At 34.8% G+C, this 25,463-nt stretch overlaps 1 protein-coding gene across 1 annotated transcript in view; it reads right to left on the bottom strand.

Annotated features, from left to right (window-relative positions):
- The window catches only part of RSRC1 (arginine and serine rich coiled-coil 1), a 334,340-nt gene that overhangs the window by 173,304 nt on the left and 135,573 nt on the right, over positions 1-25,463 (bottom strand). Inside the window, exon 5 of the mRNA XM_090285816.1 lies at positions 6,518-6,554. Coding sequence (XP_090141942.1) covers positions 6,518-6,554 — 37 coding nt within the window. The remainder of the gene's footprint in view (positions 1-6,517; positions 6,555-25,463) is intronic.

Below are 25,463 nucleotides of genomic sequence, written 5' to 3'. Positions count from 1 at the left end.
AAGGTAGCAGGTAAAATTCAAGGATGACATTTCAAAGGTTAAGTAAAAATAAGGGGGATTAAAAGCATTATAAAAGATATAGATACAACTGTAACCACTAAGAAAAAAAATACACAATCCTTCCAAAATTTAATAACAATTCTCACTAACATTCTACATATCTTATATAAACCATCAGACTTTGTTCATAAGAATCTTTCAAAGATGTTTTGTATAGCAAACAGTCTTGAAAGATAGAAATAGAACCTGCCCATGAAGCAGAAACAGTTTTATTATATAACTAGGATAATAAAAGACAATGTCTTACTCTTGGGCAAAGTTTGGGCAGATGTCCTATAAGGTCCCTAAAGAACTTTTTATTTTTTTTATTGAGTATTTATTTATTTTTTAAAGTATATTTTATTGATTATATTATTACAATAGTTCCAATTTTTCCCCTTTGCTACCCTCCACCCAGCACCCCCCCTCCCCCAGCAATCACCCCCCCAAATCCATGCCCATGGTTTGTACATACAAGCTCTCCCGCTTCACCCTTTCATATATTCTTCTTTTTTTAATAAATAAATGATTAATTAATTATCTTAGTAATAACAAATAACAATCCCTCCCTCTCAGATATTAAGGCTCTTTATAATCTTATAAAGGACAATGGGCGAAGGTCTCAAGCTCCTCTAGCTGTTCAAGCTGGACATGGTCATCGTTCTACCTACCCTTGGATCTAGAAATCCCTAATAATTAAACACGTGGAGTCCTTCAGCTATGACACAATCTACTGGGTATGCAGCAGCACCTATACAACCTTTATGCATGTACTACCTTTTGTACTAGTAATAATAAAGCACTTTGTCTCTGGCCCAAGAATCTCATGTCTTTTGCCAGAATCTATGAAAGTGTGGCAGGCATGCAAGTAAGCTAAAATCTCATACTCATAAAAAAGAAGACACAGCCAAATATAGAAAAACAGTAAATATAATGATACACAGTAATTATGGAGCAAGTCCCAGCATATAATGTTCAGAGTTAGCTGCCCACAAGGAGTAGACAGACACGCTGCTTCTCCCTCCACAATTAAGAAGGAAGACAACTACCTCAAAACTAGAGACAACCAGAAGTTCCAGGAAATCGAGCTGCACAGAAGTCCAACAAACAAAGATATAAAAAAGAAATACTCATCCAAATAGGTAGAAGGGGCGGAGCCGGGGTGGAGAGGACGCGGTGTGGTGACGGCAGCAGCAGCGGCGGCAGTGGCAGGCTGGCAGAAAGCGCAGTCACACATTTTAAAAAGTCAGGAGGGACACCTGGGGAGCATTCCCAGCTCCTCACCGGACTCAGCAGCTCACAGTCCCAGCACCAGGGAAAATCAAGCCTCATTGCTTCTGACTATGCAGACCACTGGGGGTTGGGGTGCAGACAGAAACTGCCAGTCTCAGCAGAGTGCGCTTGTTTAAAGGGCCCCAAAGGTCCTAGAAGATCCGCAGACCCACCCACTCTGGGAACAGCAGTGGGGCGGCAGCTAGAGGGGCGCCAGTCCACTGCAGAAGTGGAAGTGGTGCCTGCAAAAGGGGTGAATGCTGGGCAGGTGGCATTGTTTCCTCTCAGACCACTCCCCCACATACAGCGCCACAACGTGGTGAAACAGGTCGCCCTGTACTGACAGATCCCTAAGGCTCCGCCCCTTACAACATAACAGGAGCGACAGCCCTACCTGGGACGTGGAGACAAATAAACACAGGAGCCTGTCAGAATGAGGAGACAGAGAAGTATGGCCCCAAAGGGGAAACAAATCAAGGTTCTATTAGTAGAACTAAGCGACGGGGAGAGACAACCTAACAGATGAGGAGATAGCCAACCTAACAGATGCAGAATTCAAAACACTGGTGATAAAGATGCTTACAGGCTTGACAGATATGCTTGAGTAGAGCAAATGCATAAGAGAAGAAGTGAAGGCTATGCTAAGTGAAAGGAAGGAAAATCCACACAAAACTAAAGGTGAAGGGAAGGAAACCAGGGTTCAAATCAATGATTTGGAACATAAGGGAAAAAAAAAAAGTCAACCAGTGCAGAATGAGGAAACAAGAATTGAAAAAAATGAGGAAAACTTCCCAAATTTTGCGAAGGAGATAGACATACAGGTCCAGGAAGCACAGAGGGTCCCAGGGGAGCTGGATCCAGAGGGGACCATACCAGGATGCAAGATGACTGAGATGCCAAAGGTGAAAGATAAAGACAGAGTCCTGGGGGCAGAAAGAGAGAGGTGGAGAGTTGTCTACAAGGGGGTGTCTATAGGAATATCAGTTTATATCTCAGAGGACACTTTGCAGGCAGGAAGGGACTGGCAAGTAGTAATCAATGTGATGAAAAGCAACCCACAACCGAGATTACTCTATCCAGCAAAGCTATCATTTGGAATGGAATGGCAGATGAAGTGCTTCCCAGACAAGGTAAAGCTAAAGGAGTTCATCATCACCAAGCCATTATTATATGAAATGTCGAAGAAACTTACTTAAAAAAAAGATCAAAACTATGAACACTAAAATGACAACAAACTCACAACTATCAACATCTGAATCTAAAAAAGAAAAACAAAATCCAACAAAGCAAACCAGAATAGCAACAGAATCATAGGTCTGGGGATCATTTGGAGGGTTGTCAGCTGGGAGTGGGGAGAGGGAGAAATGGGGAAATGGAGAGGGACTAAGAAGCCTAATTGGTTGGTACAAAATAGACAGGGGGATGTTAAGAATAATATAGGAAAGGGTGAAGCCAAAGAACTTATATGCATGACCCATGGACATGAACTAAGGGGGGTGCATTTAAGGGGTAAGGGAGGTACTGGGCAGAGGGGAGCAAAGGGGAAAAAATGGAACTACTGTAACAACATAATCAATAACATATACTTAAAAAAAGAAATACAAACATGAAATGGGATGGACAAGGAAGAATTTTGTGATTTGGATTGAAATTGAAAGTATTATTATGACTCATAATTTCTTAAAAATACCTACGTACCTACACACCTGTTTATCTAAGACTGAAAGGTCCTAGAAGTAATGAAATACCAGAGACAGAGAGCACATCACATGTCAGATCTTGACTTGTAAATACTATTTTCTTCCAAAATGAAAAGGTAATTTGAAGAAATGCCTGACTCCGGGAGTGCAACCAGGGAAGTATATGAGCCTGGATTATATTGTTGTGCCAGAATATAAGGAGCACTTTAAAAAAAGGGGGGTGGGGGATATGTTGAAAGGATCCATCAGCCATCCTGAAAGCATACTCCCTAGAAAAATCGGGGACAACTTGAGCATCAAAATAATAAGGAAAAATAATAATAATAAAGTAATTAATGATAACCTATTTAGTAAAATAAAAATCCATTAGTCTTTGCTCACAATATGTAGGTAAATAAAATGAGAAAGAATGGTAGGCTCCTCCTTACTACAGAATGCTGCTTGCTAAAAAGGGGGGAGCAGAAGAGTTGGAAAATCTCCATTTTGCAATTATTAAGCGAGAATCATCAGTGATGATGGGCACCAAACTTTACAAGCTCTGTCTAGAACTTCAAACAGACACAGGCTTTATAGGTAGAAGGTGAGTCTGTGAAAAGAAAAAATGGTACTGGGCAGTATATTATAAGTATATTAAGCTAAGAACAACATACTAGACAATTCCCAAGAAAAGCTGGCAACAACAGAAATAAAGGAATGATAGAACAAAATAAATTTGAAAAGGCAAAGGCTACATAAAGAAGAAATTGTTCCAATGTGTGGAATGTTCTTCTCACTTCAAGTTTATACCATATATTTTATAAAATCCATCTGTTAAAAATTACACTTCTAATTGTGTTTGGCTATACAGCCAATTCAAAGAACAGCTACCTGTGCTAGATGGTGAAGGCTATAAGTACCTGCTCAGTTGGAAAGTGGAGAGACACAAACCTAAGGAGCCCACAATTGCTAGATAGGTTTCATTAATGCTCAACCAACAAATTCTTGAGTTCACTTCCTTCTCAGGTTGTTATGAAGAAAATCACTGACTTTTCTGAATACTGCTAGTGCACAAAGCAATATGTATATATGTATGTGTGTGTGAATATATATGTAATATATATTGCATATATGTATGTGTATAAGTATGTGGTCGTCGTCGGCAGCCGTCCGTCTCGAGAGACGATGGTGTAGCTTCTTCAGAGTCTATCTGCACCGCCAAGAATGGCTGTGCAGTCCGACTCGGGAGTGACATGGTATCTGTCTCCTCCCGTGTTGAATCGACATCTTGCGATGACGCTGAAGCTACAGAGCCTGGGCAGGGTAATATGGAGGGTCTGCTGTTGCCCATGCAGCAGACCCCCCCTCTCTTCGCAGCTGAAGGGTCCAAGGGAAAGACGGAGTCGATACAGCTTGGGTTCAGGTGCGCCGCAGGAGTTGCCGGTGTTGACTACAACGTCAAACCGCCTTAGGGACTCCGGCTCCGGATTTTCTGTCGGGGTTTACTCCCTTAGCCTTTCCCCTGAAGAGGTATGCCGCAAGGCAGCGGAGGTTTTTTGGAGTCAGAGTTTTCCTTCTCTGATGTACCCTGACTGGAAGATCGAACCAGCGACACTTAGCTCGCAGGCCGACGCTCAATCCACTGAGCTAAACCAGCCAGGGCAAAGTATGTGGTATTATGTGTATAATCATATATTCATATTATTAATAGTTCAGAGTTGAGTCAATTTTTAATGTTAAGTTAGAGTCTTTTGTAAACTTAGATAAAATGCATTAAAATCATCTACTTCCCACTATCTATTATATCGGATCTTTCACCGCTGAAATGAATATGTGTGAAATATATTTGATATATATGACACAGATAAAAACAAACACAACTTAGGTTCAAGAATAGGAAAGAATAATTAACAATCACTCTTGACTTTAATAAGTGGCTAAGCTTCACCAAAGGTTTTTAAATATTTTTAGTTGGAGAACTCTTTCTTCAGATGAAATCTTATTTTAAAAGTTTAAAATTTTACAAAATAACTAAAAGTGAACTACTCTGCTTAAAGTGGGCAGAGGAAGTCTGAAGTGACACCTGCTTTGAGGCACCTTCCTGGCAGCCCAAGGCACAGTTAGAAAACCAGTGCTGCATAAGATGACAAGTAGAGTATAAATACACAAAACAGTCACTGAAAATGAGATCATACTAGTGAATATAAAAAGATATGAAATTAAAAATCTAACTCATTATTACTTACTGAGAAATATGAATCAATTAATATAAAGTCTTTTTAATAAATAATTTACTAGAGATTTATAAAAGGCAGCTCATTTTGACACTATGGTAGGTGTTATTTCTTGTTATAAACCCCCAACTGATACTGAAATTTGCTGTCTTAAGCATTTTTATTCTTACATCATGTCCTAAATATATATACCACTATGAAGTGGTTAACAGGGATTCAGGATACAATTTTTAATAATGAGAATAACAATATTATTTATTTATATCTAATCTGGACTAATATATAGTTCATAATTTCTAACTAGATTATTATATCTTGCTTTTTAATAATCATCTTTAAATTTTAGGATCATTTTCCAAAAGTCTAAGTTTCCTCAGTTTCCTTTAGCTAGTAAAAGGAAAACCAAAAATCCCTTAGAACCTTACTATTATAATAAGTCAAAATGAAGCTGCCTCTTGCTACTGTTATTTGCTTTTGCGGGAGAAGAACAAAAGCACATTAATAGTTAACAAAGCTACAATATGATATACGAATGAGGTCTTGCATTAAAAAAGTACTTAAGAGTGTATTTACAAAAGAATCTCTCTCATTAATTATTCAACATTTGGATTTGACCAGAAACCAGAGCATGACTTTATAATGCTCTGTTTAAATGAACTACTTAATGTTGTAATGAACACTCATTGTGGTAAGTTCAATGAATTTTGGACCTGTTATAATTCAGCAGTTTTTTCTAATATTTTGATCAATGGACAGGTTTTCATGTTAAGTCAGTTTGAATTTCACTTATACTTTTAAAATGTATACTTAAACCAAAAATTTTGCATCTCAATTATTTTATATTCTAAATTGAATGTAGTTTAAACCAATGAATTATTCATAAAGCAAAGACATTAGGAAAAACAAAGCTGTGCACTTCTTTCAAAGCTGTTAAATTGCTACAACATACCATATTTATGCATGCAATATTTGTGCTTTTCTTAAAACACAAGCTTGTTTTTGTCAGATCAAGATATGCCAAAAAAATTCTACACCAAACATTTTTTTTATAATTAAAGCAATCATCAATCCAAGGATTGTCATCCATTTTATTTCATCTCTACATCAAAAAAAAAAAAAAAGGTAATTTAAAAAAATTTAAATTCCCTTGAAATGATAAGATAAATGAAAATATAAGTGCCATCACATAATAACAGTAAGCTGACCCTTTGGGAAATCGTTGACTTTCTCAAAGTGTTCATTTAGAATGCAGATATCAAAGATGATGCAAATGTTCAAGAGAAAATTAGAACTTACCAGATGTTCTAATCCAGCTTTGATGTTTCCAGATTCCCTAAAATAAAAGAATAAAAGTTTTAAATAGTTATTCAATCCTTGTCTGCTATAATTTGTTTATCTCAAAACTGTTTTATAAATTCTTAGAATTGTTTAATGTATCTTTACTAATGTTCAAATAACACTTTTTAAGGACAAAACAATTTCCATCAAAAAGCAAATTATTTATTTATATCTACTAGTATTACTACTAAGTTGGTATTCTACTAACAGAAAGAATGTTTCAAATTTTTCAAAGTCAGTACACAACAAAATGAAGTCAAGTATATTATTACTTTACTATTAACGTATCTGCTTATTTCACATTAGCTTTTTCGTTAGGGTTTGTTTTTTCCAAAATTATTATGAAAATGTTCAAACACACAGATTCTACCCACGATCTAGATTCTACAATTGACATTTTACTATATTTACTATATATCCATCCATCAATGGTTAATTTTCATATAAATAATATGCACATAAACAATATGGACATAATTTCATAGCTAAACAACTAAATTTTAACAAATTTTTCTTGACATTAATTTTATTAATTTAGTGCACACTACAAATCAGGACCTAAGACTATTGTAATACTAAAAAAACAAACTATCACCAAAGAAAACACAAACATCAAATATACTGATATATTTTAAATATTTAATTTCTTGCTCTTCACTGTAAATAAAACACTGCTGATGGAATTAAAAATATAAATATCTGTGCAAGTAGCAAAGATAATTTAAATATAAATTTGGTGAAATGTGGCAAATAGTTGCAATTTTTATCCCGATTTCAGTCTATCCTAATTTATTAGTGATAAATGGACTTTGATTTTTCTCATTCTGATCAAGCAGTTATTTTAATTCCATCATAAATATCAAAGCTTATATTTTAACATGAAATTATACTTCTACCACATTGCAGAAAAAAGAATATGGAACAGTCAACAACCCAAAACAGTATTGCATTCATGATGTTTAATCTTTTCCCCACACCTCTTTTTTTCTGAAGGGCCTTTTATTTCTTTTCTCTTTATTTCTGTCTCCAAGTTTGTTTGCCAAAAAATATTTCTCTGTTCCATTTGTCTTGTTATATAATTTTTCCAATTTTCCCTTTCTTTTCTCTCTTTGAATCTGCTGTCTGAAAACTAAACTCATGGCTTCCAACCTTTGCTATGACTGCCCAGTTTGACATACTGGGAATAAATGTCAGAGTCTATATAATTTAGTAAAGCACTCATTTTTAGCCATTCTCTCCTCTACTTTCTGCTTCTGGCAATCTTAGCAATACTATGTATTCAATGTTTAAAAATGTTAAGGATTTCTGAAACTTATTCTCTGGATACAGTCTTAATGACAAATGATAGGAATAAATTACAACAAGGTGTCAGAAAAAGCTAATAGCTACATAAATAATTATTCTGAACTTTATTATTACAAAATTCGTGCATTTATTGAATCTGGAAGGCAAATGGATCTTTATGTTTTCATAAGGACATTATTTGTGTAATTATTACATGTTTTTTATTACTATGGCTGTATACTATAGTTTGATTTCAGGTAGTGTCATTCCTCCGACTTTGTTTTTCTTTCTCAAGATTACTGTGGCTATTCAAAGCCTTTTGTGGTTATATATAAATTTGTGGAATATTTGTTCTAGTTCTGTGAAATATGCCATTGGTATCTTGATAGGAACTGCACTGAATCTCTACATTGCTTTGGGTAGAATGGACATTTTAATGATAATTCTTCCTATCCATGAACATAGTATATGCTTCCACTTATTTGTATCTTCTTCAGTCTCTTCCTTCAGTGTCTTATAATTTTCTGAGTAGAGGTATTTTACATCCTGTGTTAAATTTATTCCTAGGTATTATTTGGTGCGATTGTAAATGACATTGTTTTCCCAGTTTCCTTTCCAATAGTTCATTATCGGTGTATAAAAATGAAACTGACCTCTGGGTATTTATTTTGTATCCTGCTACTTTACTGAATTCATTTATCAGTTCTAGTATCTTTTGGTGGAATCGTTAGGATATTCTATATATACTATCATGTCATCTGCAAATGATGACAGTTTTACTTCTTCCTTTCCAATTTGGATGCCTTTTATTTCTTCATCTTGTCTGACTGCTATGACTAACACCTCCAGTACTATGTTAAATAAGAGAGGTGAAAGTTGACATCTCTGTCTTGTTATTGATCTTAAAGGAAAAGCTTGTAGTTTTTGCCCATTGAGTATAATGTTGGCTCTGGGTTTGTTGTATATACCTTTTATTACCTTGAGGTATGTTCAGTCATTCCAAATTGCTGAGTTTTTATCATTACATGGATGCTGGATTTTGTCAAATGCTTTTCCTGCATCTACTGATATGATCATGTGATTTTTATCCTTCATTTTGTTAATGTGATGTATCACGTTTATTGATTTGCAGATATTGTATATATCTTTCATCCTGTGAATAATTCCACTTGATCATGGTATATAATCTTTTTAATGTATTGCTGGATCCAGTTTGCTAATATTTGTTGAGGATTTTAGCATCTACGTTCATCAGGGACATTGGCCTCTAATTTTCTTTCTTTGCAGTGTCTATCTGGTTTTGGAATTAGGATAATGGTGGCCTCATAAAATGAGTTTCAAAGCCCTGGCTGCTGTGGATCAGTGGATTGAGCGTCAGGCTGTGAACCAAGTGTCACTGGTTCGATTCCCAGTCAGGGCACATGACTAGGTTGCAAGTCAGGTCCCCAGCTGCGGGCGCGAGTGAGAGGCAACCACACAGTGATGTTTCTCTCCCTTTCTCCTTTCCCCTCTAAAAAAATATAAATAAATAAGTAAACAAACAATTTTTTTAAAAAATGAGTTTCAGAGTCATCCCCCCTAGTGAAATTTTTAGAATAGTTTGAAAAGGACAAGTGTTAGTTCTTCTTTGAATGTTTGGTAAAATTCAGCAGTGAAGCCATCCAGTCCAGGACTTTTGTATATTGGGAGTATTTTGAACATTGTTTTGGTTTGATTAGTTGTAATCTGTCTGATATTCTGATACTTCCTGATTCAGTTTTGAAAGATTACATATGTTTCTGTGAATTTATCCATTTCACCCAGATTGTCCAAATTGTTGGTATATAGTTGTTTATAGTATTTTTTAAACAATCTTTTGTATTTTTTTGGTGTCAGTTGTTGTTTCTCCTCTTTCATTTCTGATTTTATTTATTTGGATCCTCTCTTATTTTCTTGATGAGTCTGGTTAGAGGTTTGTCAATCTTCTTTATCTTTTCAAAGAACCAGCTCTTGTTTCATTGACTCTATTTTGTTTATTTCTGCTCTGATCTTTATTATTTCCTTCCTTCTACTCACTTTGGGCTTTGTCAGTTGTTCTTTTTGTAGTTTATTTAAGTGTAAAGTTAGATTGTTTATTTGAGATTTTTCTTGTTTCTTGAGGTAGGCCTGTAATGCTATGAATTTCCCTCTTAGGATTGTTTTTGCTGTGTCCCACAGATTTTGGATTGTTTTGTTCTCATTTTCACTTGTTTCAAGGTACCCTTTTGATTTATTCCTTGATCTCACTGTAAACTCATACAGTGTTTAGTAATGTGTTATTTATCATCCATGCCTTTGTGTGTTTTTTGTTTTTTTCTTGTGACTGATTCCTAGCTTCATACCATTATGGTCAGAGAAGATGCTTGATATAATTTCAATCTTCTTAAATTTATTGGACATTTTTTGTGTCCGAACATGTGATTTATTCTTGAAAATATTATATGTGCACTTGAAAAGAATGTATATTCTGCTGTTTAGGGGAAAAATGCTCTGAAGATATCTATTAAATCCCTCTGTTTTAGTATGTCATTTAAGGCTGCCATTTTCTTATTGATTTTCTGTCTGGATGATCTGTCCATCAATGTCAATGGAGTGCTGCTGACATCTGCTTTTATATCCATCAAGATTTACTTTACATATTTTGGTGCTCTTATGGTGGGTGCAATCCTCTTTGGATTGTTCCCTTTATCATTATGTAGTGTCCTCCTTTGTCTTTTACTATAGCCTTTATTTAAAGTCTATTTAGGCAGATATCAGTATTGCTACCCTAGCTTTCTTTCCTTTCCATATGCATGAACTATCTTCTTCCATTCTTTCACTTTTAATCTGTGTATATCTTTTGTTCTCAGGTGGGTCTCTTGTAGACAGTATATATATGGGTCTTGTTTTCTTATCCATTCAGCTACCTTGTTTCTTGTGCAGCATTTAAGCCATTTACATTTAAAGTGATTACTGATAAATATGTATTTATTGCCATTTTATTTTTTTACCTATGTTCCCTCCCTTCTTTTATCTTTTTCTTTTTTCTTCTTCCTTTTTCTTCTTTTACTTCTTAAAGCAGACCTTCTAACATTTCTTGTAATACCTCTACACCTCAGCCCAGGCAGCTGACTCCTCAGCAGGACAGGGCGATAGGGAGTCCAGAGTATGAGGCTATTGCATTCTCCCAGGCTAATGCCATATGGAAGGGAGTGCTCCACCCAAGAAAGAAGGCATCTGCACTGTAAGAGAAGAACTAAGCTCAGAAATCCTGGTGGCTGTCTCTTCAGCTCTCTCCTCATTGACACAAACCCTAGTTTCTCCTCACATGACTCTAACCTACTCCACCCTCCCTTCGCTGGAGCCAAGGATGAGTGGCTGTTAATGAGGTTTTCACATTGGCCCTTGCAGAAGGTCCCTGTGTCTCTAGCACACTTCCAACTCTCCCTGGTGGATAAGACCCCTGTTGACTTTCACAGCCAGATGTTTGTGTGTACCTCTTCCCCATTCTGGTGTTCTGGGCTGGGGAGCCCAGTTTGGAATTGAGACTCCACACTTCTCAGGGAAAACCTTTGCATCAAATATCCCTTCAGAATCTCAGCCACCACCTGTGGGAGCAGGGCTAGCCCTTTTTGCATCTCAGTCTTCCTACCAGTTTCGATGTAGCTTTCTGTGTAAATCCTTGGTTATAAATTGTATTTTTTTTTTTTAATGGAGTAGGAGGATATAAGGGAAAAAAGTGGTTGACTGAAGTCAGAGTAGAACACTAGAGGCTTTTCACTCTAGTTTTTAAACTAACCTGGAGGAGCACCAGCCAGAACACAGACATTTATCCCTCTCCTTAGATTAAAATTACTAGCCAAGGCAGCTATATGTTGCAGGAGGTAAAAGAGAAGCCCATAGGAAAATTTCAAGGTCTCTGAATAATGTAAACACAGGATTGGAAAAAATAAAAAATGGAGCAACATCATCTAGAGAAAAATAGAACACACTGAGCAAGAATACAATGTAAGCATAATAGTGTCTTCAAAAATACAAATTTTTAGAAATTAAATATGAAAAAGTTATGAAAAAGAATCAATATAAAATAGTGGGTATTAAACATACAATAGTTTGAAATAAAGAACTCAGAGAATGGATTGAAAGCACAACAGCTACGGACAGAGAATAAATTAGTGAGCTGGAACACTGGGTGTAACTCTCCCAGAAGGCATAGGAAAAGGATGAAAAAATAGAACAAACAAGGGATAAAATTCATAACAGTAGTAAATGTGTGGACATCCATGTCATGAAAAACCTAGAAGTAAAGCAAAGACAAAGTAGAAGAGAAGAAGCATTTAAAAGAATGACAAAAATATCCCAGATACAAAAATACTCAAATCTTACACTGAAAGGTTACTCTGAGCAGTGAATAGGGTAATTAAGAGAAAATACACAGCAAAGCATGATATAATGATAATGAGACTATTACAGATTAAAGTAAAAGTCTAAAAGCACCCAAAAAGAAAGAGCACACCTCCTCATAAAGGAAGAATAACACTGACATCAGACTTCTCAATACTAAAGCTAGACAAGAAAGTATTAACTTCCAAGATAAAGTAAGTGTTAAAGGAGAAGAACTGTGAACCTATAATTTATATGCAGTTAAGTAAACTATTATTTAAATTGAAAGAAAAATATAAAAAGTTTTCAGCATAGCAAGTCTTAGGAAATTAACCACACAAAGACATTATTTAAACAAAGTTCTGAGGAATATAATGCATTAAGATGAGAAATAAATTTAGGAAGAAGTCACAAGATAAAGCAAGTGAAGTCTGGCACAGAACACAGTAATTACTGTAATATAAGCAATCAATGTCTAAAAAGAAAACTAAAGAAAATTCACCCATGCAATCTGGAATTAAAACGCCACAGAAGATTTTCAGATTGAATAGAAACAAAATCCAGCAATGTGTCATTTACAAAAGACACACACAAAAAAAGAATTCAGAAAGGTTTCCAGACATGATATAGCAAAAGATATAACAAGACAAACATAAACCAAAAGAAAGCTAGAGTGGTAATTTCAATGACAAAATATATTTAAGCCACTTCCTCCCCCAAATATATATATTTTATAAGATATAAGGGTAAGACATTCTATTATGGTAAAAGATACAGTAGATTAGGAAATTTTCATTTATATTCAGAAGTTCTGCATTTTAATAAAGCTTAATAAGTATCATGGATTGGGACACCCAGCATTCTAACAAGTTCTCCATGAAAATCAGTTTTCTTCAGTTTTGCTTTGGGCAGAAAACACAAAAACAGTGCCCATCTCAAAATAACACAGATAAAGCATCATAAACATATACACACTACACAAGACAGCATGACATATAATACTGGTTCTAGAAGCAGAATACCTACACTCAAATGTAAGCTCTGACAAAATAGCTGCACAAGTCTGGGTAATAAGTCCACTTCTCTAAAGCTCAGATTTTTCATCTATGATGTGAAATTCTGTAAAACCGACCTTACCTAATACATAAGGTTGCAGTGAAAATGTAAGATAATGTACATCAAGAGACACCATAAGTGGCAATGTGCTATAGAAATGTTATTATAATACGTATTTAAGTATAAAAGTCTTAAGAGTGGTTCCAAAAGTCTTAATAAATTTTTAAAAATAGAGAGGCAAGTTCCAAGACATTAACAGAGGGATCTTGCAACAAATGGTCCTCTTTAAAGGCCTGTCCTCTTTAGTGGTCTGTCTCTTGGGTTGTCCCTGTCATGACTTCATCAATATTAGTGCAACTCCTTTTGCCCTGTGCTGAAAGCAGACTTAATTCAATTATAGGTCTCAAAACTGATAAAATGGTCCTGAAGTGGAAAATGGGAAGAGATTATTGGCAAATGAATAAAGATTTGTATCGAACTAACACACAGGAGTACAGCAGGTCTTTTTTTAATCATTCCCTGTCTTAAATCTTCTGGGAACCATGAGTTTCCCTTCCCCTCATGCAGCACATCGATTTCTGAATTAGACTGCAATATTAAATAATTAATATACTTGCCATGATTGATGTTTTGCATTAGTTGAATATTAGGTTATCAATCAAAATCCACTTGGTTTAATGTAATAATATTGAAAAAGTGTCACGGGCTGTTCATCCAATTTGTAGTTGAGGCAACACAGATAGTAATGTTGGCATAACACAAGGCTCTAAAGCAGGAAATGCAGTGGCTCAATATATATGAGGCAGACATTTTGAAACTAACTGGGACAAGGCTGAGGTTATCCTAAATAAACCTTGTGGCACCTGTCAGTTTCAATAATAGGTCTCCTTCCAGCAAGAAGACACTATGCATCAATCATATTACAGCAGGCAAGAAAAATAAAAATAAAAATACTAATTTACCTTTGTGGCAAAAAGAGTTAATTCTTTTGCCAAAGAAAGCATGCTGTAAATCCAGAAACTTGCCATGATAAAGCTTATATTGTCTTAAGAAATGACTAACAAAATACACTAAGATTTTAAGATATCATTATTACACTTAAAGTGATCATTCAGGTTTTAAATAGTCTAAGGGAACCAGGCCAGGGAGCCACATTTAATAATGGCATTTATTTTGAAAACAAAACAAAACAAAAAACAACAACCCCATTTCTTCTGATGATGGCACTCTTCTTTACTTTCTATATTTTGCATCTATAGTTGTCAAAATATTAGCTTAGAAAAAGAATTTAATTAGTTGTTACTCCCAGTAAAAGTACTTGATTTAAAAAGTGACTTTTTTGGATAGAGAGTAGAAAAGTAACAAAATGAATATAAACCGAAACCATTTCATAGAGCTAGCCAAAAATCAAGTGAGTGTTAAGTTATAAAATATTCAGAAGCCATAATGCAAGCAACTAACTGATGTAGCTTCAAAGTATCATTTCATGGACCAAGTCTTTAAGACATAAAAGATTAAATATATTTATAATTAGTAATATATATGTATCATCCCATACAAAATGTGCATAACCACAGTAATTAAAAAAAATAGAGTAACTCCTATAACAACACATTTTACAGGATTTTTATGTGATGAAAAACATTATTCAGTTTTAAAAAATTACTATGCTGCAGTTTTCTACAGCAATAGAGATAACATCAGTTAATTCTGTATTCTCTTTCATAAAGCAAAAATCTGTATGAGTTAGGTTTTTTGACATAATGGCAGTCAACGTTTTTAAGAGCCTGAGTTATAAATTATAAAAATACCTACATCTCCCATTTCAAATAATAATTGATAAATTTTTACATGTATAAGACCTTTTCTGTTAAATATCAAATGTTATTAATGCAAATTTTTAGTAATATATAAATTCTAAGTAAAACCTGGATTCAAATTGCAATTGTACTACTTACTAAATAACTCTGTCAAGTTATATATCTTCTCTTATTTTTTCATTTTTAAATTCAAGTAAAGGATTAAGAAATTCAGCACATATATACATAAGTCATTCAATAAATACTGGTTCAATATCACAGACTAATAATGGACCAACTGACTACATTTCACTTTCATAATCAAGAAATATCTTTATAGATATTAGCTTTTTTAACCACCTTAAAATCTGTTTCCACTGTAATACCTATAAATGAAAATCAGTCTACTTTTCAAATAAAATACATATAAAGAGCTTGGCCCAATGCTAACATCCAACAAAAATATTATGCATATCCTGATATAAGCACATTGTCATATTCTGATCTCTGAAAGGAGGTAAAATAATAAAGTATGTTTAAAAAAGAAGGAAAAATATCTCAATGACCTAATATTTTTTACATTTTAACCCCAATACAAAAATTACAGAATATTAGCACTAAGTTCCAAAAAGATGTTACTGGAATTCTTAGTTTTAACATATCAACTTCGGTTAGAATACTCAGCATTTTTCTCCTGATTGGAGAATATCTTGCAAATTAGTGGCTCTATATGCATATTGTTATATTACCCCAGTTCAGAATACAATGTTCAGATGTTTGTATTATTTTATAAGTAGATTCTCATCTGACTATTATTTGCAACAAATTCTACTCTGGAACTTATAAATCATTTGCAAAGACAAGTGTACCATGATTACTAAATTTTACATCTAGTACTCTTTGTAAGATTCTTTAGTTAGTTTTGCAAATATTAGTGAGCATATGCTATATTGGGATGAGTTTAAATTAAACAGTTAAGGACTTATGATAGACACTGAGCTTACTCCAATGGGAAGCTGAAGACTTAAGCTGGTATGTATCAGGTAAGCCATTTACAATCATTAAGGTAAATAGATTCTAGAGTTCACAGACAGGGTCTATAAAGTGTGTGTGGGTGGGGGGGGGAGAGATTCATTTCAGTATCTTTGAAGCTGTGTTCTAGATAACAGTTTCAGATGAAGAAACACTAAGAGAATTCCACACTCATAGATCTGATCTACACGAATTGCTAAAAGAAATGCTCCAGACACAGGAAAATTATCTCAGAAAGAGGCTTAGAACATCAAGAATGAAGAGCAACATAAATATATTTATTGAGCAACTAGCTCCACGAACAAGTCAGAGTGGATAATAACAATAACAAAAACATAAACATCATCAACTAAAAGTACAAGTATTAAGATATGGTATTTATGCCTTAGGTGTTTAAGTGTTGTCAAACCAAAACTAGTGCATGAAAGAGTTAATGTCCAAGTAAGGCAGGGAAAATGCATGGAACATGCTACCTACCTGCTCTTTCCCACATGCAGGACTAACATTCCTAATGAATGACAATCCTCCTCCCACTAAGGCCAGTTGCAGCTCTAGAATCTTAACACTGTGCCCTAAGTAGTCACTGCCCGGCATCTTGAGTTAGCAGGTGAGATACAACCCATTCACCACCAATTCTTGTCCGTAACCTAGTTCAAGAGAAGTTCAGAAGAAGATGAAATTGCCATATATGTTAGAGTGGTTAAGAAATATTTCAGAGGAGGGTAAGTTTAGCTGCATCCTGAAGGACTGATTGCACTTGAGCTGAGTCGGTAGGTAGAAAAGAGGAGGCAGGAAGGGTGAGCTCAAAGGTCTCCCATGACCTGACAGCGGTTCAGTAAGGAGAGTAGCCTGCCTAGAGTAGATGCATTAAAAGGTCATATTACTTTTAGACTTAAATTTAAATAAATTTTATTATGTAACTTTTCAGGGCCATCATGTACATTTGTGCATGTTGTTCAATATGGGGAGAAAAAAAAAGAAGATAGAAAGGAAACCCTAACAGGGCAGTGAAAAATAAAAGCTACATGCCCTGACCAAGCAGTGCATCCTGGTTGGCCCTGCATTCACAGGAAGGAGTGACACCTTTTCCTGGTATCTGCAGAGGTGCCATATGGACGAGCATGGCCCTGCAAATAAATGCTTATTGTAACATGTTTCTAATGAAGAAGAAAATAAAAATCACCGGAAATCCCATCAAAGATAATACCTCAACATATTTTAGTTTTTTTCTCCATTCTCATGCATACACAGAAACATACTTTTTCCTTACAAAAATGGGACCATCATTGATTTCTGTTATGTAGCTTAAATTTTTTTCACTACTTAAACAGCTTCTCAGGTATCATTAAATATATTTACATAGAATATTTTTACTATTTACATACTCTTCTGCTCATAGATGTACAATGTTAACTTACTCATTATTGTTGGACATTTGAATTGTTTCTGATTTCATTGATGTAAGCATCACTATGACTATTATGTGATGTTTATTTCACTTGGACAATTGAGGTTGAATAATTTTCAAAAAGGAAAAAAAAACAGTATATTTCATCATCAGTACTGAAACCTAATTAATCTAAATTTATATAGTTATTATATTTATGTAAGTATAAATGTAAATTTGTATTTAAATATAAAGTATCATTATTTATAACAATTTAGATACAATTAAAAGTAAATGTCTACTTTCAATACAGTCCATTATCATAAAAATTATTTCCCAACATCATTAGAACAATATCTAATATGTAATGTAGAATCAACAATTCCAAAAAGAAGGTAACAAATGTAATAAGTATTCAATTAATGGCTTTAGCTGCTAGAATTGAGAGAAAATGCAATATCTATAGATTTTCCCTAAGAATAGCTAACTTCCAGTAACTCAAAAATTTGATTATTCAACTCTTCAATTATTAAAATCCTTTGATGCTTTTTTCTTTTCTCTCTGACGTTCTCCTATGTAACTACAATAATACTCTGGCAGGAAACAAAAAACTAAGGTCAGTGTTAATCAGGTAACCACCTAATAGTGGCAGAAAATAAAACTACTAAATTTTTTTCTTTGCATAGTGAATCAAAATAAATACCTCAGCGCAGAATTCAAGATTCTTGCCCAAGTCAAAGTATTTGCCATTTCCTAAAGATCTCTTTGCACATGCTCACACTTAAATCTTTGATCACACATATCTAAATGAACTAACCTTTTCAGAGACTCCACCTCTGAGGAAATGCTGAACAGTATGCCTGCCAAGCAATGTAGTAAATGTTTTACAAAAATTAGCCCATTAATCCTTGTAACTTTATCATAAAGATAAAATTATTATCTTTATTATATTTAGATGAGATAACTGAAGCTTAGAGAGGATAAGTAGATCCCACAGAAGGCCCCTCAGCTGGTAAAAGGCAGATTTGAAACCTGCCAACCCAATCGGGTTCATTGTCCAAATTTTAATCAAGAGAGAATTCATTACTGTCGAATTCTAAAAACTGCCCTCAACAGTAAAACAAAATTTTACAGTATTCTCCTACTCCTTAACTAAAACCATGATTGGGAAGGAGGCTGCAAAGGTAAGGATTTAAGTAAAATTAATACTAACCCTTAATGATATGCACTCATTAAATTCTCACAATATTCACAAAAACAAAAATCTGTACAACTGGCTAACAAACATTTAGGGAAATATTATAGCACACAGATCTACAAGATAAAATTAAATACCATTTTTCACCTAGCAGACAAGCTGAGATTAAAACAAGTGATAATGTATCCAGTGTTGGCAAGGGTGTAGGAAATCAGGTACCCACATATGCTACTGATAAGAGCAAAAAATAATACAAGTTTTTCAGAGAGCAATTAGAAAATGTTAAAATTTCTCAATAATACACATAAAGCCTTTGACCTGACAGTTCTACATTAATCACTCTATTGCATTTAATAAAACAAACAAAAAACTGGGAACAAACTAAATGGCCAACAATGACAAACTATGAAATAAAATATCCATAAAACAGAAAACCAGATAGCCATTAAAAATTTTGATGTAGCTGTTTTATTCCCATGAAAATGTTCTTGTGGCATATTACCTTTTTTAAAAGAGCATATTACACAATGATATAATGTCATATTTTTAAAACACAGTTTTATACATGCAAGTATACAGTGAGTACATATGTGTAACTAAAAAGTTATAAACTAGTATGTTAACAGTATTTAACAATGTGATTTCAATGGATTTTTATGTTCATTCTAATTATTTGTTTTCCAAAATTTCTTCCATAAAAATACATAATTGTTGGTCCAATTTTTTAAAAAACTATTTTTAAAAAATCCTCACAGCAGCTCCGTGGAGTATAGTATCTTCATTTTTCATTTTTTAAATTATGGTCTATAACTTAAAGTAAAAAGTAACTTGCTAAAATGTCCAAAAGTGCTCTTATCTGAAACCAAAACTCATAGTTTTCCTCTTTCACAATAAAAATGCTCTGCGTTAAAGAAAATAAGGCTAGGTCTATATTCAGCCTCCACTTTTTCTGTTCTCCATAGCCTTGAAAAACTTTCTCATAAATTATGTATGCATATGCCTGTTATCTTCAATGTTCATTTCAAAGACTCAAGCTACATTTCTGTTCATCTCTATGCAATCTGCAGTGTTTAATACTAATAGAATCTTCCTAAATTTGATACATGATTATATAAGATGCAGATAAATTCAACTTAGAGTTGGAGAATACAAAATTGAAACAGAGACAATGAACACAGTTAGGTCCCTTCAATAATTGAACCAGATTGTTTCAAGTTCTGCCGCATTCCCTTCCTTCCCCACTATTATCTATATGCGTTTTGGTTCCTATCACTTCACACCAAAATTCCTCTAATACTCTTCTCTCCTTAACATCAATGTCTTCATAGCTCAAGTTCATGTCTCTGCTTGCTTTATAATCTAATATCTGGCTATAATTTTCTACTACTCTCCAAAACATAACTCTTCTCAGACCAGTTCATTATCACCTCCATGAGTTTGTTCATACATTTATCTACATAAAATGGCCTTTCTTATTTACTACACCTTGAAAGTCTATACATTTATTGTATAAGAACCAAACTCCCACTTCTGCTAGGTTGATAATAATTTCTTACGTCTCTAAACTTATATCACTTCCTTGACATTCAGTAGGTTAAGTTCCAGGAACTTCTAAATATCCTAAATTGTGAATGCGATAAAGATGCAAAGTGCTTAGCAGATTATACTTAGCATATATTACTAATTATTATCAACATTATCACTATTATCCAGACCCTTCATGAACATTATTCAATACATTAACATCAGAAGGAAACAAAGCCACTCTGAGATCCAATGCTGAGCAGTCAGCTGGCCTCTTTCACCAGCTAACTGACATGCTCCTCAACAGCATCCTCACAGAACGTTTTAACATCATGCCACATGAAAATAACAAATTCGTACATGCAATGGGCCATATAGGCCCCTGTTTAAAAGGCAGAACATTAAATCTATGCTACCAAGGTCAATTGCCTTGTCCTTATAAAAAAGTCTTCATATTCTAGCAGTTATTATTCAGTGATTATTTTATGTGGCTTCTATGTCTGCATCCCTGCCTCAAGTTAGTTATTTGCTTAAGTAAACCTTCTGCTTCGTTACCATATGAAGTTTCTGATAACCATAGATCTTTGGTGTGCAGTGTCAAAGCTATACATTAAAGATAAAAGGATATGGTCAATAAAATAATTTTATTTATATATCACTAACATATGCTAATGTTCACAAAACTACAATTGAAAGGAAAAGCATAGAAGTAAATAGCACAGCAAAATATTATAAGTGCTGTTAGAATTCTAACTTCATGAGAGTTGGGGTGGGGGGCTTAGAAGGGTGGGGAAGAGATGGAAACTGTGGGTAGGAGAGTCCAGGAAAAACTTCATAAAAGTGATGCTTAAAGTCCCTTCTAACAAAGGCCCTTCCCACCACATGGGCTCTGGAATCAACTCCTCTGGCTTCTTCAAGTGCTTTACTCCTTCAATGATCTCTTCTCTTTCCTCTGCCCTGTACTGTTACTGTGGAGCAATCAGGGGTTGAGGTGGCTGATTAGGAGCAAGGCTTAAACTGAAAGTAATAATGAATCATTTATTCACTTACTTGTAACAGAAGCAAAAAGGAGCATTTGCTCCCTGAAGTTCCATTTTCTCCTCACAGAACAGCATGGGTGAGGGTCAGGTGGATCCAGTGCTGGAGAGTGGGGGTGGGGGTGGATAGGATGAGGGGAGGGAAGTGCATCTCACTGCCGAGGAGCCCTAAACAATAGGCTCTTGCCTGTTGATGGACCAGTGGAACATGGGAGGCAAAGGGGAAAGGGCTAGGAACGGAAACATACTGAAAGTGGAGAAAAGTACATCAGAGTCCAAGTACAGAGGCCTTGGGCTATAAACATCTAGGCTAGGTAAAAATTGCCTATGGTTGGGTCTAAAAGATCACACATGGGCTTTTGGACTGGAGCCAAACATTTCAACTACCATCCTCCTATTTCTCTGCTTCCCTCAGTCAAACTTTTTGAAAAACTATATTCATTCACTATGTCTCCACATCTGCACTTCTATCACATCCAAAAATTACTCCTGCTAGGAGTTACTCAGCATTTCTGGGTTTCTCCCAGGTACACAGGAGTTGTGCATATTAATAAACTTTAATTGTTTTCTCCTGCAAAAAAAAAAAAAAAAACCAAATTACTCTTGCTAAAGTCATCAGTTTTCTCCATGCTAACCAAACCCAAAGGCCATTTTATCACCCTTCTCTTCATATACTTCTCAGAAGCATTTGATACTGTCAAACACTCCATCCTGCATACTCTCTCATTTGTCTTCTACAATATTAGTTCATTCAGTTTTCCTGTATTGTCTCAAAAAAGGACTCCTCAAATCTTCTTTGTAGGTTCACACTTCTCTCTTCAGTCATTAAACATTAGAGCTCCTCAAGGTTCAGTCCTAAACCCTCATTCTTGCTAATCCTCCTTGCCTTCAGGCACAGTATTAATAACAAACTATAGGTAACTGACCAAAAATATACTCGATTCATTTATCCAGTTGTCTATCTGACATATCTATCTGAATGTCTCAAAATCAGAAACTTTATACTCAGTGGATCCAAAACCGAAATTTTGAGCTCCTCCATCGCGCTTGATCTATTTCAGTATTTCATATTTCAGAAAGGAGTCATATTTTTCATCCTGTTGCTCAAGCCAAAATCCTGGGAGTCAACCTCTTTACTTTCTTCTCTTATAATACATAAGCTATCACTAACTCCTATTGATTCTACCACTTAAGTAACAACAGGAACTATCTCTACTTATATCAATTACCACCACCCTAGTCCAACTACCATCACCTCTTGCCTAGTTTAATTCCCTCGGTTATTTTCCTACTTCCACTGTGGCTTCTCTCCCATGCACCTACCACAAAACAATCTAATCATGTGAAAGTGAATCACATAGTTCCCCTGCTCAAAACTCTTCAGTGCCTTTCCACTGAGGCCATCAGATTTGCACACCTCCACTCCCGCCTATGTCGTTTCTTCACTCAACTATTACTGAGCACAGTATTTGAGTCAGCTTCCGTATTGGTTATCAGGGATACAATTATAAACAAAGCAGACTGGGTTGAAAGGAGCTTACAGACAGACACGAAACAAAATTAACACAGAAGTATATAAATTAGTAACTATGACATGAATAACATTTTAAAAGAACTGTGAAGGAATAACACATGAACCTTATAAAACAGAAAAACCGGAGTACAAGATCTAGTTTAGAAGCTCAAGGAGTTCTTCTTTCATCATTCTTCCTGGGTCTTACCCTCACTCACTACACCCTTCTGATATTTCTCATGCTTTTAAAGCTACCCAGAATCTGAATACCATTTCAAATTAGGTGAGCTTTAAATCCAACGTGTCAAATACAAGGAAGATAGGAATTACTCAAGGAACTTTGAATCAAGAGTAAATTAAAGACAAAAATACAAAGATTATTCTAAGTGATAATAACAATGGAACTGCAAGTCCAGTGTCAGCAATGCTGGTGGTGATGGCGGGTACCAGTGCCAGTACAATAACTATACTGATACCATGATATAGCTGTCTGAATTCCTATCCATTTTCACAACCTGGTTTTCCAGAGTTCCAATGATTACAGAAGCTACTCAACAGTCCGACATAATTTATGTTTATTTCTTTACTTTCATTCTTTTCTAATAGAACCTAAGCTCAGTGAGGATGGTTTAGGTGTAGACAGGAGAAAATGACATGTGGTAAGTCCTGGAGGTTTGAAATAAGTCTTATATATAACAAAAATTTTTGTTTTTCCCAATTCATATAAAGTGAAAATACAAATGAAGATTCTTCTAAGGACTTACTTCTTGACCATACATAGTTTTATATTGGCCTGCATAAACTAACATGACCAATTCATGAACACTTTCCACCAAATATTTCTTAGTTGTATTTGAGGGCCAGAAGAGAATTTAAAGAATTGCCAACTTTTCTCTTGAGCTGAAAGTCCAAATCAGGTGTCAGCAAACTATGGCCCATGAGCCAAATGCAGCCTGCATGGGTTAGAATAGTTTTTTATTCTTAAATGAGTGGGAAAAAAAATATTTTGTGATACGTGAAAATTACTGAAGTTCAAACTTTAGTGTCAATATATAAAGTTTTGTTGGGAAACAGACTCACTCATTCTTGAATGTATTTCAATGGCTGCATTAGTCTTAAAACGAAAGGTGAGTGGTTGCAACAGAAATCACATGTGGCAGCCTCAGTGGTTTGCACTGCTAGTCAGAGCACAAAAATCAGTGAGGCAGTAATCAACAGAGTTTCAAGGGCTTCATGAATGGCTGCAATGTGACATTTAGTTTTTGTTTTAATACCAGTATACAATTATCATGTCAAAATTAGAAAAGAAGAGAAAAGGGAACTTCATACATGCTTTTAAGGCTCAGTGGAGTGTAGATTGTTTTATCAAATTAAATAGCAATGCAGTGTTTATTATATAAGACTTTATACTGTACTAAAAGAATACAATTTATGTTGACACTGCCAAACTAAACAGTCTTCACAATACTTCCAACTCATAGGAAAGCAACACCAAGAAATATTAAAACATTTAAAATAAAATATCTCATCACAACACAAGTCCTTATCAAAAAGAAAAATGAGTCTCTGAGTGGTATATTTGTTACCCAATCAATGAAAGCCATTTAATAATGATGAGTTAATTAAATCATGTTTGACGACTGCAGCCAAAGAAATGTGTGCATGGAATAAACAAACTTGTTTAAAACTATTTGCCTTTCAGCCAAGAACAGTTGCTCAAAAGGCTGAGGACATAGGAAGTATGATCAATGGCCAAACACCAAGCAAATCATTTTGAATGGTTTTCCTTGGCTCTTGATAAACCGCCTATGTAGTGATACTGCTCAGTTATTGTTTATTTGAGGAGTCAATACTGAATATGAAGAATTAGTCTCCATGTTTACATAGTACAACAGGAGTATTTTCAAGATAACCGAAAAACACCAATTCATTATCAACCTGATGTGAAATCTCCTACATTACATACGATGGTGGTTAAAATATATATACAGTAGACCCTCCCACCTCCATCCAGAGTTTCAATTATCCACTGTAGACCATGATCCAAAAATATTAAATGGAAAATTCCCAAAATAAACAAGAAGTTTCAAGTTGCACAATGAAATGATGTACTATTCTGCTCTTTCCCACCCTGGATATAAATATTCCCTTGGTCCAGTGCCTCCACACTGTATACACTCTCAGCCCATTAGTCACATAGTAGATCCCCCAGTTATTAGATCAACTGTCTCAGTATCACAGTGCTTGTGTTGAAGTAACTTTTGTTTTATTTAACAATGGCCCCACAACATAAAAGAGTAGCAATGCTAGCCATTTGGACAAGCCAAAGAAAAGCCATAAAGCGATTCTTGTAAGTGAAAAAGTGAAAGTTTTCAACTTAATAAGGAAAAAGGTTGCGAAGATCTTCAAGAAGAGTGAAACTTCTATCTGTGAAATTATGAAGAAATTTGTACTAGGTGTTCAACTAAAATCAAATCTATTATTCTTGTTAATATACTTGTATAACAAAAAAATACTAATTATTACATTTTGGATTTTATCAATAAAAATTATATCAACACAAAAATGGGCAAAGGACCTGAATAGACATTTCTCCAAAGAGGACATACAGATGGCCAAGAGACATATTGAAAGGATGCTCAATGTTACTAAGCATCAGAGAAATGCAAATTAAAACCACCTCACACCTGTCAG

Source organism: Furipterus horrens, unplaced genomic scaffold, assembly GCF_987537825.1.
Source record: "Furipterus horrens unplaced genomic scaffold, mFurHor1.1.pri manual_scaffold_1, whole genome shotgun sequence".
In the NCBI taxonomy this organism is placed as follows: Eukaryota; Metazoa; Chordata; class Mammalia; order Chiroptera; family Furipteridae; genus Furipterus; species Furipterus horrens.
The sequence above is the reverse complement of the archived record's forward strand: the minus strand, read 5'-3'. Positions and strand labels throughout refer to the sequence as shown.